Source organism: Necator americanus, chromosome I, assembly GCF_031761385.1.
Source record: "Necator americanus strain Aroian chromosome I, whole genome shotgun sequence".
Taxonomy (NCBI): domain Eukaryota; kingdom Metazoa; phylum Nematoda; class Chromadorea; order Rhabditida; family Ancylostomatidae; genus Necator; species Necator americanus.
Genome location: NC_087371.1, coordinates 29621212 through 29645442, shown reverse-complemented (window position 1 = coordinate 29645442; position 24231 = coordinate 29621212). Strand labels below are relative to the sequence as shown.

At 37.4% G+C, this 24231-nt stretch overlaps 1 protein-coding gene across 2 annotated transcripts; it reads left to right on the top strand.

Moving 5' to 3' along the window:
* Positions 1-1329: 1329 nt before the first annotated feature.
* RB195_007261 (uncharacterized protein) lies at positions 1330-12559 on the top strand (the record flags this gene model as incomplete). Of its 2 annotated transcripts, XM_064180800.1 has the most annotated exons (14): positions 1330-1398; positions 2670-2779; positions 2848-2932; positions 2991-3136; positions 4044-4125; positions 4789-4882; positions 6273-6333; positions 7867-7978; positions 8271-8372; positions 8432-8572; positions 8708-8752; positions 9919-10067; positions 10952-11036; positions 12320-12559. In XM_064180800.1, 14 exons carry the CDS (start codon positions 1330-1332, stop codon positions 12557-12559), a joined length of 1521 nt encoding a protein of 506 aa, XP_064037642.1. The 2 variants fall into 2 exon arrangements, with proteins under 2 accessions (XP_064037642.1, XP_064037641.1); XM_064180801.1 differs by lacking the exon at positions 8708-8752.
* Positions 12560-24231: the final 11672 nt, after the last annotated feature.

Below are 24231 nucleotides of genomic sequence, written 5' to 3'. Positions count from 1 at the left end.
AAAATATTGAGCTTCTCTTCTTTGAATAATTTTTCCCAGCTGAACATCTGAACATTTTTTCAACCTTGGCCGCTACTGTTGAATCTTCTTAATCTCAAGTAGTTTGGCTTTTTTTGAATCACAAGGATATGATGGTGACAAGAATACACCCAACAATAACTTATAAACATCTCAAGGAAAATTTATTAAAATATATGAATTTCATCAAAATTTGCTAATTTATGAAGAAATAAATAGCCTGCTGTTCTAACATTATATCACCGTTTTAAAGCTGCTGACAAGAAGATATACAGATGAACCTACAACTGTTGAACCTATTCAGAATAAAATTGATACATTATGGAAATTTTACGGAGACAAAAATGCTAGCAAAAACTAAAAATCCTGTGAATTCAAATTATACTAATTAGTTAAGGTAAAAGATGGAACTGATTCCCACTCATTCCATGTTTTTTTTCTTATTTTCCGTCATTCACTATGTGTTTAGTGTATTTGTTTTATATTTATCGTTGTCACATCCCTTTTTCACGCCATTGCGTCTAATAAATAAGTAAATAAATAAACAAAATTGAAAAAATTAGTTTATTCAAGCTTAAAACGAATCTAATCAATAACTAATTAAATCAATTAATAAACCAATTAACTCAGAATAATAACATCAAAATAATTATTTAACAACTGATCAGATGTAAAGACGACGCGAAATCGTCTTGGTCTGCCTTATTTCTGCCTTTATTCTCACATTTTCCTTGCTAATTATACAGGAAAAAAAGACGTAAATAAAGAAAAAGACACAAATCATATAAAGGAAGAAAAAGACATTAAAAAGAGGAAAAATTAAAAAAATAACCAAGACATAAAGAGTTACATGCCCTTAATAAGCATAAAAAAATCTATTTTCGATTTTCACTCGTCGAACTGTTCGTTTTAGCGGCAGCGTCGAAACGAGAAGATATGCGAGCGCAGTGTAATATTTGTTTAAAGAAGCTGGCCTCATCCAGCGCGACTGGTCCTCTCTTGAACCTCTCCAGATTCTGCAGAAATCCTTCTCGTCTTTTCCACTTTTACTCTGCTGTAATTATTTTTCTACGCATTTCACATCATTTACAATTAGAATTTTTAAAGGAAAAAAATCAAAGTTGAAACGATCGCACTCTTTATCTTTGTAACTTTGTTTTTGCCGCCTAAACAGCCTTTTCTTTGCATCATAAAAGACCATTTGGCTGGATTTTGATTATTTTATTGATTCTGTTCTTTCTTTTTTATTCTTTCTTATTTGTTTTTATTCTTTTTCTAAATTATTTTCCATAACATCTCCCCAATTCCAGAATGTCTCCAACGGCAAAAACAGATGAAGGCGGTAAAAATGACATATCAAGCATCCATGCCAAAATTGTGGTGAGTATTCTTTCAACTTTCGAAATTTTAAATTCTAAGCTCAGGAAATATGGAGAATTTTCTTGATAAAATTTATTAGTTATTGAAAATCAACCAAGCTATTGATTTTTCAATAAATGATACTGTTTTTGACATTTTGTAATGACTATTCACTAGCTTTGAAGTATTTTCGTCAGTTACAGGGACAGTGTTTTGTGCTGCAGCTGTTTCCTCTCTATCCTTTTTTTTCGTTCCATTGAAAAATTCTAGATATCATAGATACTATCAGAAAATGGAACAACAAAACAGATCCTACAGCGATTTGATATATTTTGGATTTATGTGGTTTAAAATTGGCCTTTCCTTGGATTTCACTGCTCACTGTTGCTGATGATGACGTTTTGTTTTTCGTTGGTTACTAATTAGGAATTACCTACAAAGTTTAAATCATGCCGTAACTAAGCTAGACATAATCAACGTAGCTATGCCTTGTTATCTGCATCCGACAACCAACAACTGTTTACTTTTCCTTTTTGTTTTAAACTCTTCTTCTTTTATTCAACTTTTTCACGTTACAGTTGCGTAATGCGTTCAACCGGGTGAGCGCAACGCGTCCACCGCGACGCACGTTCTCCTTTGAATGACCTAAACAACTCTATTTTTTCCATACTGCTCTAACCTAAGATGAATTGCGTTTATTCGACTGAGAACATTCGGGGTCCTATATATATATATATATATATATATATATATATATATATATATATATATATATATATATATATTTCAAAAAATAAGATTATTTATGCAAGTATATTCCATGTGAGATCCTATAGTTGGGTCAAAACAACTCGCTGCAACAGGAGCGTAGCGATTCACGGTGGTCCCACCACCATCGCAGTAGTGCTTTCACCACCGCGCCGCTTCGAGCGCAGCCGCTACGCTTCGAGCGCAGCCGCTACGCTTCGAGCGCAGCCGCTACGCTACTGCAAGTGTCATGTCGTTTTGATCCGACTATGCTAATTTAATTCATAGTCGGGTCAAAACGACAATTATTTGTATTATACATCTATTATTTATTATTTATGTGTAATCACTATTATTATATATTTTACTCAAAGCTAGCTAATTTTTACTAATTTATTTTATTCTTTTTTTTACTTTTATTTTCATTTAACTTTATTCATTTAAAGTAGATTTTTCATTAACAACTTTAGCATAATCAAACTCACTAACCACGAAAAAGGTGTAAATGTTCTAAAGTGATTTGCGATCCGTTTTTTTCCTTCCAGATATTCGACCATCCGTTCGCGTATCAAGTGCTGAACCCAAAAGTCGATGAATTCTGTTCGTACTGTATGCGTGCACCTGTAAAAGGTGAAACGTTAGGGAAATGTGCTGCGTATGTGGATTTCAAATTTTACAAAGCAGAGAGAATAACTCTTTTAATTTCTGAAATATCCCTTTCAGATGTGATCATGTTCGGTACTGTAGCAAAGATTGTCAACGATTAGCATGGAAGATACATAGGCCTGAGTGCAGGCGACTGAAGGCGGTGAGTATTTTGCCTCTTACCTTCAAAATTTTACACGCCCTAGAAATTAAAAATTCAGGTGTTCCCGAATTTACCACTAACAGAAGTTCTGTTTCTTTCAAAAATTATCGATCGAGTTGTTTTTATCGCAATAAACGGCGATAAATTCGGTTGGGAACGAGAAAGGAAGTTCTCATCGTTGGTGGATCATAAGGAAGAGATTAAGTGAGTTGTGTTTATTCGTTAGGGGAATGGCAGCAATGTTTGTGAAATCTGATACAGCCGGATCAAAAAGGTCCCACTTACGGTGGTGCTATTGTGTAAGCGCTTCGCTACCGTAATAACGCTGCGGGACCTTCACCCCGGACGATTTGATCTAGTGAAGGTCGGGAGCGAGCGCGTTGCACCACAAGTCACGTCGTTTTCATTGGGCTACGTGTTACGCACGTGTCTTTTTATTTAATTGTTTATCTGAGTTGTTTATTTATTCGTGCATTCGAATTAGAACAAGAAGTTTAGAAATAAGCATGGAAATAAAGCATCAAATAAAAATCTCACAAAATTTAAATTAACATCCCGTCCAAGAGTTCCGTGGTGGAATAAAACAACGATAGAAAATGCGTCAAAGTTCTGATCAGAGAAATAAAATGGACATGAATATAAATAGTAATGATAGTAAGAAATATATAACGAATAGAAATAAACAATAATTAATATCTACATATAAATTTAGGGTGACTGATACTGTCAAATATGTAATGGGCGTGTATTCGCTGAGATTCCCACGATTTTGAGTTATCGTTGCTGTTTGTAATGTTTTAGCTTTATATTATAACTATATTTTTATATTTTAAGATATCCATTGTACTTCTAATATTTGCTTTACCACAACCTCGCTTTATTCAATTTGTGTCAATCATTAACAGCCTTTAAAAAAGCACGGCAGGAATACCAGGAATCGAAACCAGACTGCCTTCCAGGCAGCGGAGCCGCTGAACCACGAATACGATGACACTGAATTTTTTTTGATATCCTCAAAGAAAATCCACAAACCATTATAAAATGCTTGAATCTTGCTTAAATTATATGTTGAAGTCAAATGAGAGGATTGTGTCCATGGAATTTATTTTAGAGCAGACAAGATAAGAATGGAGCGTTTCGAGAAAGTGTACGAAAAAATGAAGATATTTCGAAAAGAGGAAATGATTGAGAAGGTGGGAGTTTTCCTTCGTTGTATGGGTTTCTTTCATACATCCTAGTTCTTTATTTATTGATCTATTCGTCATTTATCTCTTATTTATTTACCATTGAAGGGAGCGTATCACAGAACCGACGTAGTTGAGTAATCAAGTAGTGGGGGAAATATAAAATTCGATGCTTAGATTGCGAACATTGGCGTGATCCCACTCAGTTCCCTCTAATTGTACTGAAAAACGTAGGAGACGGGATTTGTTCCTACGAAGCACGTGAGAACGCTCCACCCTTACGCACGCGACGCGCAGTCTTTTTGGGCCGACTACATTGCGCAGAAAAGTTCCGATTTTTTACCTCTGCACAAAAATCGCTTTTGTTCGAATTTGAAACTGTCGCTAGGATCTGCGAAGCGTCATAACTCCTACTCCGCTGCAGCACGATATCTTAGCACTGTTTTTTACCGGTTTTTCTGAGGAATTCGTGGCGGAAACAACCTTTGTGAGGATGGCCCTCACTTGCCGTTTGTGGGACCTAATTAGGGATAGTTGCAACTTGTTCAGTGAAGTTTACAAATAGATCGGCGCTCCAAAGGCAACATTTAAAAAAGTCAATATTGCCCAATATCGTGGAGTCGTACGACGCTTACTGCTCCAATACCATTAAGAAAATCGTTGCACTTTTAGGAATCATTTTTCGATATTTTCTGCAAGGCCACAATCAATTCACACAGCATCCACACAAATGCTGGCACGGAAATCGGCATGGCCCTTGATCTCGGTAACATTTTCGCCTTCCGTTCATTTCCGTTTCGTTTTATTTTTCTCTTCTTTTTTGTCTTTTCTTTTTCCGAAACTTGAAATACACTCAACCACGGGAAAATGTAGTTGCAGTGGGGGCACTCAGTGGCGCCCTCATTTCTGGAAGCTCTATCTTCCTTTTTCCCTTAGTAGCTTTATACGCCTGTATGCCATAGATCCTCTAAGACTAATTCTTAGGTCTTAGGGCTCCTATTGATTTAGTTGTTTAATTGTTCACTTACACAAGTAAGGGCGCAACTAATTACCCCCACCCCAACTACATTTATCCCTTCAACCACAAGGTTTGCCAGATTTTTCCGTTCCTTCTAAATATGTAGTCGGATCAAAACGCCACGAATCACCAGTGTAGTTGCGGTGCATTTGCGTACCGGCTCTAAACGGCGCGGTGGAGCCGCTACGGTCCACGGAAGCGCCTCGAGAGAAGCCGGGTACGCAATTGCGTACATGCCTCATGTCGTTTTGACCCTACTATAAGGCCTCTGTTGGTATATGGTAAAGCTTAGCGTACGAGTACACGTAGAGACCTACACTGTACTTAGTCGTGGTTTTTTGTGAATACATAAACGTAGTTCTTCTATGACAGCACAGGTTTCAAGTTTCTTATAATTACATACCAATATGCTCTCAGTAGAGCTCACAGAAGTGATTACTCGGCTTCTGCGTTTCTTTACCAGTTTATAATAATCGAACGAATATCGTCATACCAAGAATCTGAAATGGTGAAGGAATCCGCGAGAAAAGCTAGAGATAGGATTTTAAATTGCGGGATCCGGGGTAGCTCCGCTCATCCCTCCCTAATCGTCGTAAAACACTACGTGGAAACCGCTTTATTTCCTACGAGGTACAATAGAACTTGCCTTAATGACAGAATGCACTGGAATGCCGCGTGTGCGCAAGTGTGCCGCGTTATAACTGAGATCATCTTGGAAAACGGCTTCTTCCACGCTGCTTTTTTTTACCACAATAAGGGAGAGGTGAGCAGAACCATCCCGGCTTCCGCAAGTTACAATCGCATCGCTAGCTCTTCTCGCGGATTCCCTCATCACGTCAGGTTCGTGGTATGATGCGTTTAAGTGTAGCTGTTGAACTTCCCGGTTGGGATCGAGATGCGATCATCGCGGATTGCGGCGATGAAAAGTGCTAGCAAAGGTCCAACCGTCGATCCGAACCGCTACGTTCCTCCGCACCGCTTCGAGCGCAGCCGTTTGCGCAGCTGCATCGAGCTTCATGTCGTTTTGACCCAACTATACTCTTGTTAGAGTCGTTGCTTTAGTTTTAAGAGAACCATTGTGGTGCTTTCGTGATCGATGCGTTTTGAGCATTCCTTTCTTCATCTCTACTTTATTTAGGTATTTCCAAGTACAACCATTCATGTCGACCAACGTGTACAATGGTGTTCGACGGTTTTCGGTGCGTTTACGCTTCATCATTATGAAATCCTTGCTATTATTATATAATTCATTATGTGGTATACATCCTTCTCTTTCAAATTTTATAATTTGGTCACCATTAAGAACATATAGTTGTATTGCTTCCGTATGGAAATAGGATATCTAGGCAAAATTGTGGATGGGAGAGGGACACTCAGTGGCGTCCTTATTTCTCTTTCTATTTCCCTATCTTACTTTTTTAATTAGTAATTTTAGTTTACATATCATAGATCCTCTAAGACTAATGCTTAGGTCTTAGGGCCCGATTGATTTAGTTCTTTACTTCGAGAAATAGGGGCGCCAGTGAATGGCTTCCCAAATACATTTTACCCGGCCGTCTAAGCTTGGCTAGGCTTACCTAAACTATTCGCACTAACGCTGTTTCGGGACTATGAACTAGACCAAACAAAATTGCAGCAGACGGGCGGCGCTCGAACGCTCTTGAACGCAACTGGCACCGAATATGTACGATTATTTTCTTTTTAGGACTTCCTCTTTTTTAAAACAAGCGTGGCCTATTTTCATCTACTTGGAACGGTCAACGTTTTCGTTCCTACGAAATGGTTACACGAGAGTTAAACGCTCGTAGTAGTTCGCTAGAAAACTGCCAACTTACTCTTAAGATCTCGTTTCTACTTCCTCTGTCGAAGCGGGATTTCTATTTCTAATTGTTCTGCCGCTTCTGGGATGCGAACAGGAAAGCTGACGCGTTTCAGTTTCGAACAAAAAGGCAGAAGTGTTTTTTTTTCTAAGTTATGCTGCTTTAAGAGCAGAGATGAAAAGGTAGTGAATCCTGGAAGATTTTGCCTGATAAGGTGCGTTGCCAAGTACCTTCCATTTCGAGATTTATGGTTAGATCAGAGTTGTGTGACCAAGAGGAATATATAGATCTGCTTAATTTTGTATTAAAGAGAACCAAAAGCAGAGGAACTTTTGTGGGCTAATGTTCTGTTTGAAAACACGTAAGAATGCACTTCTGTTTCATATTTCAGTTTCTAGTCTATAAAATATTTCTTTGAGAATAATCAGCACTTATGTGTTTTATCAAATTTAAATTTGTTTCGGAGTTAAGCAATAGATAAAAGACCGCTACACAATGAAATGAATACTTTCTTATCACTGTTCGGTTTTGAAGTGTCTCTTCTGTAAATGTGAGGAGTAGCTATAGAGTTGATCAAGTGAATGATCAATGGATCCATTCATTGCGAAGATCACCGATACTGAAAGCTGCTGTAACGATTAGGAACTAGCAAAGAAGTAGTCCTTATAATAATCCTTTAACGCGAGTGTTTGTTCATTTATCCAGATTTAAGAGATTTTGCGTTTCCTTTTTTCTCAAAGTGGAATTTTTTGTTGAACTAACTCCTCTGCAGAAAGAATTCGTCATATTCATTATGCATGATTTAGTTTCAGCTACTGAAATAAATTACTTTACGTTGCCAGTGAGATTGCCAGTGCCAGTCTCACCGTAAATCATTAAAGTATGATAAAATGAACTTAAATAATGTTGCAGTGTGTGTCTTCGCCCTCTGGTGCCCGGAGTTGACGCCTCAGATACTACCAAGGCATTTATTTCGTACATTGACGTAGGGAGAAGTAAATATGTTCGGCGGAAAGACCTCAAGGTGACCAGCAGTTCAACATTTATTTTTTGTTCCTTGCTTTCTTTTTATCCTGTTTTCTCTTCGCTGAAGATGCGGTTTTCCTAGTTTTTGGTTCTTAGGTTAATATACTCGTCGTTAGTGTTGGTCTTTACCGTCCCCAATTATCCAATTCTTCCTCTGAGCAGTTTTTTTTTAAATAGTATTCTAGCGGTTATTCAAGTTTCGCTTCCGTTTCCTATTACATCTGTTTTTTTTTTTTGAAGTTAAATGTGAACGAGTTCAAATTCTACTATCTTCTAAACATCTGCTGTAGGCCCGGTGGTATTTCGATTGCGAGTGCACCCGCTGTGTTGATCCGACCGATGACATGCTGACCGCTATTAAATGTTCCACGCCAGGTTGTTCGGAACCATTGGTGAGGGATTCTTTTGGGAATTTTATAGCAAGGGAAGTGATTTATCCATAAATTTGTAGATAACCTCAGAAACAGCTGAACCATGTTACATCGCTTGTCCTAAATGTCGTGGAATGACCGACGACAACGTGGTGAAAGAAGCTCAGGAACTGATGAAGAGCCTCCCTGCTTCCTTTGATCCGAATTGCCCTCCTGAAACTGTAAGTTCTAGGGTTTCCTTGCGAATTGATATTTACTCCTGCTAGTACTTAATAGTACAGTACAAGTATCGGTTTCGTACCCGTACGAAAGTTTAATTTATTTTGAAATTCGCTTTGTTTTTGAAGTTATTTTAGCTTTTAATCGGTCCATTCGAATGTCCGAAACCACCAGATTTGCAGGTGACATTTGTATTGATCACCTATTTCACAATTTGTATTGATCACCTATTTGTATATTTTTTTGTTATAATTTAACTACTCAATCCATTTTCTGCGACAATTAATTGCATGGATCATTCAGGATTGTTGAGAAATGAACTTAATCAAAGGCACGAATATCACGAAATTGGCGATCTTGGGTTCTTTGTGGAACAAAACAGAGTACAACTTACGTTAAAATCCTTGTACACGTCCCGCGTTCACGTGCGAGCGGTCAAAAATCAATGTGCTCTCCTCAGCAGCTTATTCAAGCAAAACCAATGAATAAGCTGCTGAGAGAACAGGGACGTATACAAGGCTGGAGCGTTCTATCGTACTTCGTAGGAACTAAGGCGATTCACACGCCATTTTTCAGTACGACTAGGGGGAATTGAGCGTGGCCACGTTCATAATCGTAACCTACAACTCGAACTCTATACTGTCCAGCCGAGACCTCCACATTGTCAATTTCGTGCTATGCTGCCTTTCAGCGCATTTTTTTTTTCGTTCCATTCTTTAACAGCGGAATATTTATTCATATGCACACTCATTTTATTTATTTCTTCGTCTATTTTCAAAGTTGAGGAAACTCTCATGATGTCCTCGGAAGGCGTCATCACTCATATTTTTCATTAATAGTACTATATTTGCTAAAATAAACGAATATGCCTCATATAAGAATAAATAAGACCGACATCACATCGGACTAGGAATATCGAATCTCTAGAACACTTATCGAACATAGTTTGAAAAATAGCACCGAGATAAACCCCGAACGCGATGTAAGCTCGCTTTCTGCATGATACACATTGTCTTCCCTCTGCCTTTTTCCAATCGCACTGACCTGGTTGAACATATTTGGTACCGTCTATACGTTATTCGTAGAATTGTAGTAACCATCGTTATATCGATCAGAACCAATAGAAAGACATACAAAGACGGAATTATGTAAGATAGTGGAAATTAATTTTTGTTTTATGTGCATAGAAATCCATTTTACACTTCTTATTACCATAATTCACGTACCTGTCAACCAAATTAGTGAATTGTATCAAAATTTCATCTGCTGTTCCCAGCATTACTTCTACCAATCCCTCTATTTCTGTGACATTTTCGTCCCAGTACGAGGAAATGAATTGACATTCCAGTTGCGGGAGCTTATAGCCAAAGCAGAACGCCTCCTTCACCCAAACAATGTATACGTGAACCGGTTACGGACTGCATTGTACCACGTGACTGGATCGTTGGAAACGAAAATGGGCATGATGCACAAGCAGATTTACGACAACTACAAGTTGTGAGTGTGAAACCTTCTGCTTTTCAGTCAACAGGTTAGAAAAAGCTATGCATAGAATTGTGACTTCTACATATGCTTTCTGGAGTTATAGTATAGTCGGGTCAAAACGACATGAAGCATGAACGACAAGAACAGTTGCGTTAGCGCTTGTTCTCGAAGGGTTCGAAGTGTCGAATGGTAGAGATAGAAATCGAGGTGGGACCATCGCGAACTCCAAGCATTGAACGGTAGTAGTGGGAGTCCTCACTCGTTCCAAACCGCTGCGCTCTCGAGCGCAACCTCGTACGCAACTGCACCGTGTTTCATGTTGTTTTGACTCTACTATAGCACGTAATGTATATTCTGTATAATTTGTTGTACCTGATGCGGCGCGTCCACACCTAACGACACTTGTCCGTGAAGGAACCCATCAACAGTAGAAACATGCCATTGGTCGGCGGCGATCATTAGTTTTCGACTTCCCTATGGACACATCACGTCAGCTCGGTCGAACAAGGGGTATACACTTGTTGATTTCAAGATCTTAGCGATGTAGCGGAATGAGGTCCGCTGCGTTACCGCAAATAGATTGCATCCAAGTCTGAGGAATTATATGAAGAAGTAAGAGTGGGATCAAAACGACCTGACCTGCGGTGCAGCTGAGCAGGCGGTTGTGCTCCTGGTGGGATCCTCGCTAGATCGAACCGGACCACAGAGACTGGTGACCGTCCCACCACGCTCCTACGAGCGCAATCGTTCATGCAATTGACCACAAGTCAGGTTGTTTAATATCCGACTTTAGTAAATCAGGTCAGAGCTTTTAATATCTGCTTGTAATTGTAATAAATGCGCTGAATTTTCCTGATTTTAATACTTTTTTTATAGTTTCAACTCTCTCACTTCAGATGCTTTCCAAAAGCTGATCGACACATCGGTTATCAATTGCTACACATTGTTAAGGATCTCATCGAGAAAGGCGATAGAGAGGAGGTAATACCCATCTGCGCTCCTCGTATTCATCTAAAAACATAATTTTGAGAGGGATTTAATCTCTTTATGTAAAATCAGGGCTCGTAGTAAAACTTCTACGAAGCCATCGCGCATCAGCTTCTGATGTGCTCGTTGTGCTCAGAGGTGGTACCTATCGCGATCGCAGCCACTGTTTATCGATTCTTAATTAGTTGCAAAGTATTGTAGGGTTAAAACGATATGAAGCACGCTGCAATTGCGTAAGCAGTTCTGCTCACAAGCGGCGGAGTTGGCGGCTGAAATCGAGGTGGGACCATCGCGTACTGTAGCGAAGAACGATGCTATCAAATGTTTCATGTCGTTTTGACCCTACTATAGTTTACTAGGGACAAGTTGGACGTCTATGATTTCTATCCCATTTTCCCCTAGATTCAATTTTGATTTTGTACCTATCGTGAACGTTTCGTCATACTACATTATGGGGTGTTGTCAATTTATTTATTTTCTTTATTAATCCAACACAGGTCGGTGGATCAAAGTGACCTGGCCATTGGCGTTTGCATTCACGTACATTCACGTACGCAAGCGATCCTGCTGCAACAGCCCTATGATTTGCGCTTGCAACTGCAAATTAAAATAACTATATTGAAACTAAAAATAAAATGGAGAGATATGTAAGGACTCCACGGTTCCTTCACATTGACTGGTTGTATTTTCCTTTTCCTTTTTTTTTCCTTAACTAAGGTAAAGTGCCACATGTTGATCACTCACTGATCGCACCAACTCATTCGACTTCAATTCAGAACCGTTTGAGGTTTATTAACGCATATGCGCGCTATAGAAAGACTTCCGAAAGCCAGCAGTTGTATCAAGTCAGTATTTTCACGCTTCCAGACTAGTCTGGCGCCAATTGATAGACCGTAAGGGGATTAAAAACTTGTTTAGCCTAACGGTTTTGAACCATCAACCGTGCAGGACGTTGCAAACCCTGATACCACTGTGGTACACCCATAAATCTTTCTAGTTAATAAGGTTAATGCAGATATATTTAAATTAGTAGAATCAGTTCCAAAATTCAGAAATTTTAAGCATCTCTTGCCATTGCTGTTCTATAGCAGGTAGCAAAGGTCGGGGAGAGATTGGGTGATGGCAGTGCTATCGCCCATGATCTTTTATATCAAGGCCTTTGCCACTTTTCTATGGGGCAATGGAACACCTCCGGGGCAACGAAGTGCACTAATCGCCCTGAAGAATTACTACGGGTCCAAACTGTTTTTTGTAGCCTTATTTTTGAGCCGTTTCAGGCTGTGAGCTATGCGTACGAAGCAATGAACATCTTCGAAGTGTGTTTCGGGCTGGATCATCCATATTATCTGCAAATACTTGCACTCTGGACCTACTTGGACACGAATGCAAACAAAACAGACGCAGAGTTAATCTCATTGACTCATTTCTCGGATAATCGTCCTGTTGACATTGCTAAATTGCTTGAGAAGGCGAACATGTTACCGTCGCCAGCAGAGGTGAAGGAGAAGAAAAGGTAATGACAGTGGAATGGAACATATCTGTTGTTGTGATTATGGTTTATTTGACAAATTTTTAAAATAAATTATTGGAGAGCTTTCGTCGTTTTTTTTTTCTGTCTTTTTTCGTATCTTTGATCCTATTCATACGTAGTCTTTTACAGAGCGAAACAAAAATAAAGGTACTGTAAAAAGTGAGTATACAGTTCTTATTACAGTTATCATGAAAAAAAACAGTAGCCTTAGGATTAAAATAAAATCTACAACTAGAAGGGAGAGTGTCACGAAATTGAAGATATTGAGATTTTTTAAAGCGACGTTGAGGTTTCTGTACGGATAGCTAGAATTGAGGTTAAGGGTGTAGATCACGAATATGAGTGTAATCTCGTTCATTTCCCCTATTAGTCCAGAAAAAGACACATGGAACAGCCTTGTGTGGTCCCTTTTCGCCAACGATGCACCTAATCACAAAACAACTAATAAAACGAAGGCGATCCGCAAGGTGTCTGCGATTGTACGAGGAGGGCAGTTCCTGCTTGTTATTTGAAATATCGATTGCCATCGTCGGGAGAAAAGAGAGTTTTCTGTAAGCAACAGTTCTATCTCATTCTATCCGTGGACAGATCCTGACATCGTCAACTTGATGACACAGTGGGTTTAGGTATAGTCTCTTTGTGTCCAGACCTTCAGAATTTTCTTATTCCTGTAGGGTAACGTGTTCACCCTAAGACAATCTGATGAAGAGATTTTTACGCTATGAGTTTCTTCCAGTGCATCTCTTATACTTCCTATCATCCGGAAAGATTCAGAGATAGAGAGAGAATCCAAAACAATAAAAAAGAAAAGATAAAAATATCAAGGAAGTAGCGGAGCGTAAGACATACAGAGAATTATTAAGAAATGGTTTTGAATTTTTTGGTTTTTCAATTAACAAGGTCTTTAATCACATATTCCTTCTTACACCTCGTATATATAAGTGAATAGAAATAAAAGAAAAATTTGTCCTTCCCTCGTCTTCCGGCTCAACATATCCGAACAATGCTAACAAAAAATGAACGTCACTTACATTCACTCATTCGCTTCAAGTGCAACTTCACAGCCAACAAACGGAAAAAAAAGAACCAGTTTTTTTTAGGATATACTGGAGAACAGGTTCTGAATTTTCGTTGACAGTATAGAATTGAAAGTGGTAAGTGAAACAAATTTTGCCAAATAAAAATTTGCATTTTGGACGTACTAATCCTCAAAAATGATGGGAATGAGTTCGTATGAGACAGTTGTTTTAACCTCTTCGATGAAACTAATTCACTGGAGTTGGATCTAGGTCCATTATTGATTTTTATTGATAAAAAGAAAGTAATCAAAATATCGTTGTTGTGTAAAATTCAGGCGAAATTCTAGTGAGCTCTGTTCCATCTTGTTTTTTTTGTTTTATGGCACACCTGAACGTGTTTTCAATAAACAAATAAATAAATCTATCTATCTCCTCTTTGCAAAGAGCTCACAAACAACTCAGGCTATGGATAATTAGGGTATTTAAACAAATCAAAGACTATTTGAATTTTTATTTAATTTATTTATTTACTCATAATTGTGATAAAGCGTTACTATACTAGCGTTTGAGGCGATTCCACGTCGTGACGTATGTAGGTGACGGTGTGAGCGTTCTCATGATCTACTACCAATAATTAATGAACACTTTCAATCACCATCCAGAGAAAAATGCTAAGTAGGCTAGCAGTTGAACGTTAACCCTAAACACTAAATCCGTAGCTGTAAATACAATGATAAAACTTTTTTTCGAAAAAAAAATAGAAGAATAAAATAGAATAGTGGGAATAAAGTAGTAGAGAATAGTTCAAGTTTCCATTTCGCCTTTATCCTTGAAGGGAATAAGGAGAAGAAGCTATAACGGATAAGTTAGAATAAATAATTCACTTCAGTGGCTCATTAGTAAGGAGGAATATTTTAAATTTAAATTTCAATATCGGTGCAGTGTTGACTGAAGCTATTGGAAAAACTAGTTGATCTGCATTTGTATACAAAACGAATTGCGAATAAGAAAGCTGTCCGCCTGGCGATACTCCAGCCTGTCAGTGGAACCTTTCTTTTCTTCTTTCTTTCATGCATTTTATTTTATTTTTCTATTTTAACCGCCAGGTACCTACATAAAGGATAAAGGATAAATTTTCTAGTGTTGATCAATCCGCTTGGGATGCGCCTCCACGTTCACTTCAATTCAGAATCGTTTGAGGTTTGCGAACGTGTATCTGGTCTCTAAAATGACTTGCGGTGGCTAGCCGATGTGCCAAGTCAGTGTTCTTATCCTCCCAGACAAGTCTGGCACCAATTTATCGACCCCCGGAGGGATGAAAGGCTTGGTGAGCACTAGGGCGGATTCGAACCTCCGATCGATCGTACAGGAAGCGGAACCTCTAACCGCTACACTACACCCGCCCCTAGATACTTAAATATTGATCACATATCATCTAATTCATGCTAAATTTTAGCACGAATGATAATATTATAGTTTCTAATTACAGTAACCCGTAAGAAACTTTATTGAGGGCTTTCGATAAATCATTGTGAATCATAGGTTTTCCTTAGCTTAGTTAATGCCATGGATCCAGTCCTGGATGGTATCCAGAAGATTAGCTGCTGTTGAGGTATCAGGCAAAAAACCATGTTGTTTCCTAAGAGGAACCTTAATTTTTAGTTGACAGAACGTAATCCTCTCCCTTAACATTTTCTCCATGCTATTTTCCACCGTTCACGTGATGTTCGACATGGTCAGGTCAGAGCTGGAATTACTTATGAAATAAAACTCATCCCCGTGAAATGTCTAAAAAAAATTTTATAGTCATATTTTTCAAGGTGAATATGTTTTTTTAAAGAATTATTTAGGTAGAGAAGTTGTTAGAACGTTAAAATATTAATTGTAGAATGTTGAAATCGAGTTTTTCATGGAGGAAAAGTAGTCAAAACAATCCTGTTAAGCAACTAATAAATATAAATTTATCGTATTTGAAAATGTTGGAAAATAAATGTAAAAACATATCGTTTTTAAAATTGTTTTCCTAAGAAAACGTGGTAAAAGTGCACAATGGTAAGCGTGTTTTGGTTTAACGATCAAGTACAATTTGAGGATGATTGTGATTTCTGCGATTGGCGCGCATTCCAGGTGATTAATGGAGATTTATACCTTACACATAGTGTGGATCCGTGAAAGAATCCAACTTAACGACACCTCATTGATCTCAACTATCCCTGAACGTTCTCTACTGAAGTTCAATAACTTTAGAAAACATTTTTTTAATCTACAACGTTTTTTTTATTTATTCATTTATATTTATATTTATATTTATTTATATATTTATTTTTCATTTTATTTTTATTTATTTTTTTATTTTATTTTTATATTTATATTTATTTTATTTTTATTTATATTATTTTTATATTTATTTTTAAGCATTTTTCAACAACTTTGCTTCATTTTCTACTTGTACATTGAGATTGATCTCATTATGATACACTCTTATATGTACATATTGGGTCAACCCAAAAATAATAAGGTACCATGTACCTCCATTATTTTTCAAAATTAAGATAGACAAATAATTTCTTTCACTTTCTACAAGCCTCCTCCAAGTTTACGGTAGACTTCTAACTGTCAAGAGAGCTGGAACACGATCCTGGTAAACGTTCGAAACGTTTTTTGTGCGGTTCCAACATTCACGCTTTTCCGAAATTCGGGCAGATCTTCGACTTCTTTCAAATCGACTCGACTTCTTTTGACTTGTCTCTGATAAAAAGCTGTAATCTAGTACAGTAAAAGAAAGTCTGCAATGACCCAATACTTCGTTTGTTGTTAGGTGCATCCATGTTTTTCTTTTTTTTTTAAGTAAATTAGAAGTAATGTAATTTTTATCGACAAGCTGTCATCGTCATTCGGGATTTTCATACCTATATATGCATCGTTTGGAAGATTTAGCCAGACAATTTATCTTTTTATCCATTAATAAAAAAACAGCCATTAGGGTATAGCAACTATTGATTGATTTTTGAAACAGATTTCTTATCTACCTTGATCATTGATCCATTGTAAATTCTTTCTTTCCTTCCAACCTCTACAAAAGAACTTGTCAGTGGTTTTTTTTAAACCAACTTTCAATGCGGAGAGAAGAATTCGCGTACTTCACCGCAAAAGAATGAATTGTGTATTCAGTGAAATGTAATGAAAGGAAAATGGAAGGAATATTTTGAAGTTTAGTGAAATATTTGCTGCTTATAGTTTACATAAGAACTTCATCGAGATCAAGGATCTACTTCTGATCCGCTTCTACTCATTTCTTCTCTCATGTAGTATTCTTCTAATAAAAATCGTCAATAAAAGAACAGGTTTCGCTGTGACTGCACGGATCGATCGGAGGTACGAATCCGCCCTAGTGCTCACCAAGCCTTTCATTTCTCCGGGGGTCGATAAATTGGTCCCAGAATTGTCTGGGAGGATAAAAACACTGAGTTGACCCGTCGGCTGGCCCCCGCAAGTCATTGTTTGGGCCAATTACACGTTCGTAAACCTCAAACGATTCTGAATTGAAGTGAACGTGGGGGCGTATCCCAAGCGGATTCACCAAAGCCAGACAATTTATCCTTTTATCCTTTAATAAAAGAACAAGCATTAGGGTACAGTAATTATTGATTGATTTTCGAAACAGATTTCTTATCTACCTTGATCATTGATCCATTGTAAATTAGTACCGATATCTGCAGACGACAGGGCAGAGCATACAGACGAATTAAATATTTGTGCGCTGAAGAGGTGTAAGAAAGAGGATCGATACTTTTACATTTATAGGAATATTCAATATTTAATGTAAAAAAGAAATTATAGGAAAATCATCGCATGAAAGAATGATATTTATTTATTCATTCATTTCATTCATTTTTAAGAACCCTATGAAATCACATCATCGATTCAGTAACAGTTCTTTCAGTGAAGTACCTCTCAAATAGTCAACAAATCGTGCAACAACGATCGTATAGGTACTATTTGCATTGACAAAGAACGATATCTTCACAAAAGTAGTGCAAAAGTTGGGAAAGAATTCTTTAGAACCATTATACTTTGATCAGCTTGAACTGGATATTTATTCTGAAATTCTGATATATAATATGATTATTTCATGAAAAAGCATAAAATGACCATTTCCATTTTTGGAAAAAGTTTGTTGAAATCTTTCGAATTGATGGATATTCCTGAGAAGGACCCCCGGGGCACATTTCAGCAAACAGGCGAACGTTGGAAATAGGAAGATGTATATTTGTGCGCTAAAGAGGTGTAAGAAGGAGGATCGATACTTTTACATTTATAGGAATATCCAATAATTAATGTAAAAAAAAATTATAGGAAAATCATCGCATAAAAGAATGATATTTATTTATTCATTGATTTATTCTTATATTCAAGCTATACACGGAGTAAAAACAATCGGAGGAGCAAAAACAATTGTGAAAAATTAAAATATAATTAGACCTAAAATAATGTTCAAAAAATAGCTTGGTTGGAGACAAAAGCGCCCAATTAATATTGGATAGTATTAGGACAAATAATATTAAAAATAAAGTACAGGGGATGTTTTTTCATGTTTTTCTTTGATTTTCACCTTTGTTTTTGGTTTCAAATTCAAAATATCGTTCAAACAGGTCGATCTGTGCTTTAGAGAATTTTTTTTTTTCGAATGGAGAAGGAAAAGTTCATCTGCGACATCTAAGAGTGAACGAATTCCGGAAAGGAGTGAATGTTGGGATTGAACAAAAAACGTTTTAGACGTCTACTTGGATCGTGCTCTAGCTTTCCGGAGAGTTAGATAGTGGTTTGGTAGATTACGAAGCGGAGACTTCACTTTGCATAATCAACCCCGCTTTGGATCCCCTATTAAAACTGATGACCATATTTTGAGTACCTTAAAGGCATCACCCCGCGAATCTGGGATGGTGCGAAGATGGAAGATGCAGCGCGTGCACAAGGCTGGCGCGCTCCAGTCGAACTAACTATAGAAAATAGCTCCCCGGAACGCTCGAAGACGCATCTTCTGCGTTTACGGCGATTAGGATGAAATGGACAGAATCACCCTCCTCTCCATAATCTGCGACCCCCTACAGGCATAACCCACCTGAAACTCGCACCACCCCAGATTCGTGGGCTGATGCCTTTAACGGAAGAAAATCCAAGGATTACAACTTAGGAGATTGCTGAGAGGAAGACGATTGCAAGGTACAAGGGAGACCATATTCTTGATTATATTATTATTGATTATATTATTATTTATTGATTAATTAGGCCATATTTTTGAGGATTTCATTAGATGAAGTTTATCGTTGGATCGGGCACGAACTTATGCAATCATCCGATACATTCTGCACGATGCATGGCGCGCTCGAGCCATGTGTTCCGATTCCGCAGCTCGTTCTTCACTGAGTGCATGTGTCCATGAGATGCCATCACGTGCAAATACCACGATTTTCCAGTGACATTTGCAGATGGAAGATTTGTTTGCAAGGATAACACCTGCAGAATAACGGGGAAAGGGGCAAGAAGCTCTGGGCGGACGGATAGAGGCGCATTCGCCACTCAGCTGCTCGCCTCAGTTCCTCAGTTTCCATGGTTCTCGCCTATCTCGCTTGCTCCGTTTAACATCAATTTTTGCCGTTAGACGACCTATCACTGGATAAACAGCTGGCGCTGTGTGGGGTTCAAATGGGTACTGTATTTCTTAACGATTACTAAGACTGGGAGCCTTTAAATCCGGATGGAAGGGATGAGGACGAAAATAAATCCGTAATTCTAAGCGCTACACCGTTTTTTCATCCAATTATTTACTTATTGAATTATTTGAAAAGTCAAGCACTGCATTTCGAAAACTTTTAATAATTTAGAACTCAAACAAGAGATTATGAACACTTAATTAATTTAATTTATAATTCAAGAGACTGCAGGGAGGGAATAGCGCCGTTGTAAGAAGCCGAAAAGGATCCCAGCGTGAGAAAATCAAGCACTTTCCTGCATTTATCTTCTCGATTCTTGTTTTCTCGATCTTTGATAGCCTATACATTGAGCAATGGATACCTCCTGAATCTTAGCTCAGCGTTACGGACCATTATCTGAAGAGGAACAGCAAAAGGAGGAACACCAACCGTTTCGTCCCTCGTCTTTAAGGGATTGTTCTCAACTCTCGTGAGCCGTGATTATCTCTAAGGTGTTATTCATCCAAGTAAAGAGCAGTATAACTTTAAAAAATATAATTATGCTACCATATTTCTTCTCCTTCAGTCGCTTAACCTACTCAGTAGCTCCCTATTCTAATTTTGATTCCTAGTGGAAATCACGAGAGATCCCTGACAACTTGCGCTGCGTTCATCATGAGTTCATTATTTTCACAGTTCATTTTTTTCATTCAGTTTCATTATAACATAAAATTTGGAACACTAAGCCTTGTCATTGTCGTTTTTTATAGGATTGAAATTTTCGAGAGAACCTGGAATGAATTTTTGAGACCTACGAAGTATACTGTAATCGTCTTTTTGTGCATTAGATGGCACATTTTATAGTGTAGAAAATAAGTACATATTTGTCCTTGCCACATTCCTATTGACATGCCACTGATAATAATAACAATAATAATAATAATAATAATAATAATAATAATAATAATAATAAATAATAATAATAATGACAATAACAATAATAACAGTGATAATAATAGAAAGTAAATAAGATAAATAAATATAATAAGTAAATAGATAGATAAGCTATAATAATAAATAAATCAATAGCTAAATAAATAGACAGGCATATTCGCCATTCTTACTGTGACATGGTAAAATTACTGTTCGTATTCAGATAAAAATTATACTACAAGGTGTGTAATTAGTTTTAGAATGACAAAAATTATATACGAATGACCTTCTATTCCAATAATACCCAGTTTTTTCGTACTTTTCCTGGACATTTCTTTATGAGTTGAACATTGAAGCACGGAGTTCTTTTCTCGCAATGATGTCAAATTGAGCGTTTATGAAGCGTTCCGCTTCACTCGAATCACTCGAATACGCCTCCTATGTGGATGAGTCACGACGGTGGGTGGATTGAGTGAATATGTGTTACTTTTTCAACGATATTACTACCGCAAACGTGATGGAGGACTAATCATCCACTAGACATGCGGAAAAATGACCGGGTCTAAAAAGAAGAGTTTTGCGTTGACATTTGTTGCTCTGCGGTGCTCGCACTTTTATGTTATACCAACTGCTCAGCGGTTCAAATATTTGTAACATTTTTTATCTTCCACTTCATCACTTTTATTAATTTACTTCTAAAATTATATATTATTATATTCACTAACTCAAATTACCTCTAAAATGAAAAAAAATGGTGTTTATATGAACTCTACACGGATGTTCGGTTAGAATTTTTATTTTTTTTTTAGGATTTATTTTTTATTATATTTATTTATATTTATATATATATTTATTTTTTTTTAGGATTTTTCATGCTAATTTCAAAATTTCACATGAAAGCACTATCAAGGTTTCATTCATTTAACTAATTAATTAATTTGCTTTTATTTTCTATTTTTTTTTCATTTTCTCTACAACTGTCAACAGCAGCAACACTATTCTAACGTCAGAATAAGATATTACTACAAATATTACATATTTTGCTTCGAGTCACCGGAGAAGGGCATGATCTTCATGATCCGAGCCCTCCTTAATGATCTATTGATCATTAAGAAGATCTGATTGCGTTCGAGTAGAGATATTGTTCGGTTCGTTCTCTTTTTTTTACGTGCATCTTTAATCTTTAATTAATGTTTCTCTATCATGTGTGTATTTCTGATGACTTTTCGAGCGAATCCAATTTATTTCCTTTCTTTCTCTTCTATTTTATTTCTTTATTATTTTATTTATTTCTTAATGCATTTAAATTCTTTCTATTTTTTCTAGTTTTGTTTTTTTTCATTTTTATTTACTTCTTCTTTCTAAACAAGTTTTATTCAGCGGAAAAGTAGAAATAAGAAAGTAGCAAAAGTAAAAAAGTAGAAACAAAGAGAGGAAAAGTTTTGATTATGTTGCTTGATCTGCTATTGATCGTTACCGGTACTTATTGATCTCCACGAACAGAAAACTATGCGGTGAATAAATGCCCTCCTTGAAAAACTGAACCTCCTGCGAGTTCGAAAACGTTGGATGCACAGATGCGTACGCTTAAAGGCATCACCCCACGAATCTGGAGTGGTAGGGATTTACGGAGGAGGGTGATTCCGTTCATTTTATTCTAATTGCCGTAAAAAAACGGCCCGGAAGATACGCCTTCAGGCGTTTTGGCGCACTATTTTCTACAAGGGGGCGGGTGTGGTGTAGCGCTTAGAGGTTCCGCTTACCGCACAATCGATTGGAGGTTCGAATCCGCCCTAGTGCTCACCAAGCCTTTCATCCCTCCGGGGTCGATAAATTGGTACCAGACTTGTCTGGGAGGATAAAAGCACTGACATGACACATCGACTAGCCACCGCAAGTCATTGTATAGGCCAGACACACGTTCGTAAACCTCAAACGATTCTGAATTGAAGTGAACGCGGGGGCGCATCCCAAGCGGATTGATTAACGCCAGAAACTTTATCCTTTTTACTTTATTTTCTACAAGGAGTTCGGTTCGAGCGCGCCAGGCCTGTGCACGCGTTGCATCTTCCGGGCCGTTTTTCACGGCAATTAGAAAGAAATGGACGGAATTACCCTTCTCTCCATAATCTACGATCCCGTATACGAACACACCACCTGAAATCTGCCCCACCTCAGATTCGTGGGGTGATGCTTTTAGTCGAAGTTTTTGAACTTCTTCTCCTAATAGTAATAAATAAGTTATTCGTGTATTTTTCTACCGTCTTGGCAGGGTCGCCACTTACAACCAACGTTCCCCAAGAGGATCAGCGATGCATGTACGTTTCCCGAAGCGCTGCTGTGAGAACAAATCGTTTTCCTTTACGCGTACTGAATAGCAAAACATGGGAAAATCCGGCGTTCTCATTGTTCCCGACGAGAAAGTAATCGGTTCGGCCTCGTTGTTTGGTGAGAACTGTTGGTTTGGCCCGTAAGTAAATTCTAAGTATTTACTGTAAACATCTCTCATGTACCTTCATACCTGTTTTTTTTTGTTCACCTAGGCTGGTAGCCAGTTTAAATAGGAAAGAAATGTTAAGAAGCGCTATAACTTGCTTTTTAAGGAAGGAGGTTTTTTTACCCTTGCATGGAGAAATTGACGGATTTGTCGGCTCGCATCTACCACTGCAGCTCCGCCTACTTATTTTTGACATCTTGATCTAGGGTCCAGCAGAAATACTGGATTGTGTCTGGAAAGTTAGGACTCTAGTCCTTACTTGTAACGTTCTGTAGTGGAAGTTTTTTAAGTGAAAGAAAATTCCTCGTCTTATCCTTCAAGCTCATACATTCATGTATTCATACAAATACATACATTCAAACCTCATTTTGTCTTTTTATTTCATTTATTCATTCTGTTGTACTTGTGTTTTATTATTTGTCTGACTGTATGAGCGCAATGCGCATTATATCAGGGTAAAGCAAAAAGATGACGGCAAATATGTGAGGCAGGGAAAGGAAGCGCGCTGCGGCAGACGCGTTGCGGTCAACCGGAGGAACAGGTTTGGGGTTGAGTATCTATCGCTAGGAATGGACTGTAAATTAACTAGCATCTATCTCTTGAAATGTGACTACAAATTAATTAGTAAAAACTGTTAATTCGAAAAAAAAAATAGGGGCATGAAATCAAAATGAGGGCGGAAAGGAACTTAAATCACCAACCATTCCTTGGTTTTCCTAAGCGATTTATGCGCCGAATGGAAATTAAGCAGTCTTGTTTTATATTTTATAAAATTCATAATTGATACCTGATTTTCAAATTGTGAGGAGGACATTTTCTTAGAATTTCTGATGTAGAAAAAAATTGAAGTACGAAAATTTTCTGTTAACTAGGACATAAAATTATTTCTTTTGCTTTTTTTTTAAATGTATCATTGGATCTGGTGCATTGAAGAAGTAAATAATTCCTATTCTTCCGTTCTTTCAACCATATCACTTCGTCCAATTCCAATTTTGTGTTATTTCTGTCTTGCCCGGAAACAATTACTCTAAGTAAATACGACATGTTCATTGATAGGTCTTCAGCGAAGCATGACTCAGCCAGAATTGTTTTCAATTCAAAAAATACAAAAGCACTACAAGAACACAATAGAAATTGGCCGACAACAATCTTAAAAGGATTCTTCTGTACTCACATGTGTTTGCTTTCATATTCGTTCCAAAAATTTGTTAGTCGTTAGTAGTAGTTAGTTAAAAACTGTTCCCTGCCCGTTGTGATCCTTTTTCTGTTTTTTCACTATGTGTTTACTGTCTTTGTTTTTTATTTACCCTTGGCACATCCATTTTGGCACCCTATTGATCATTGAGCCTAATAAATAAACAATTAAACAATTAAATAGAGAATAAAGAAAAACAGAATATTATCAAATAACCTAAAATATTTGTATTATTATTAGGATATTTATTAGAATTGTTACACTACTATTTATATATTTACTTGTAATAAATAAAAATATAAATATAATAGGAGTAGAAAT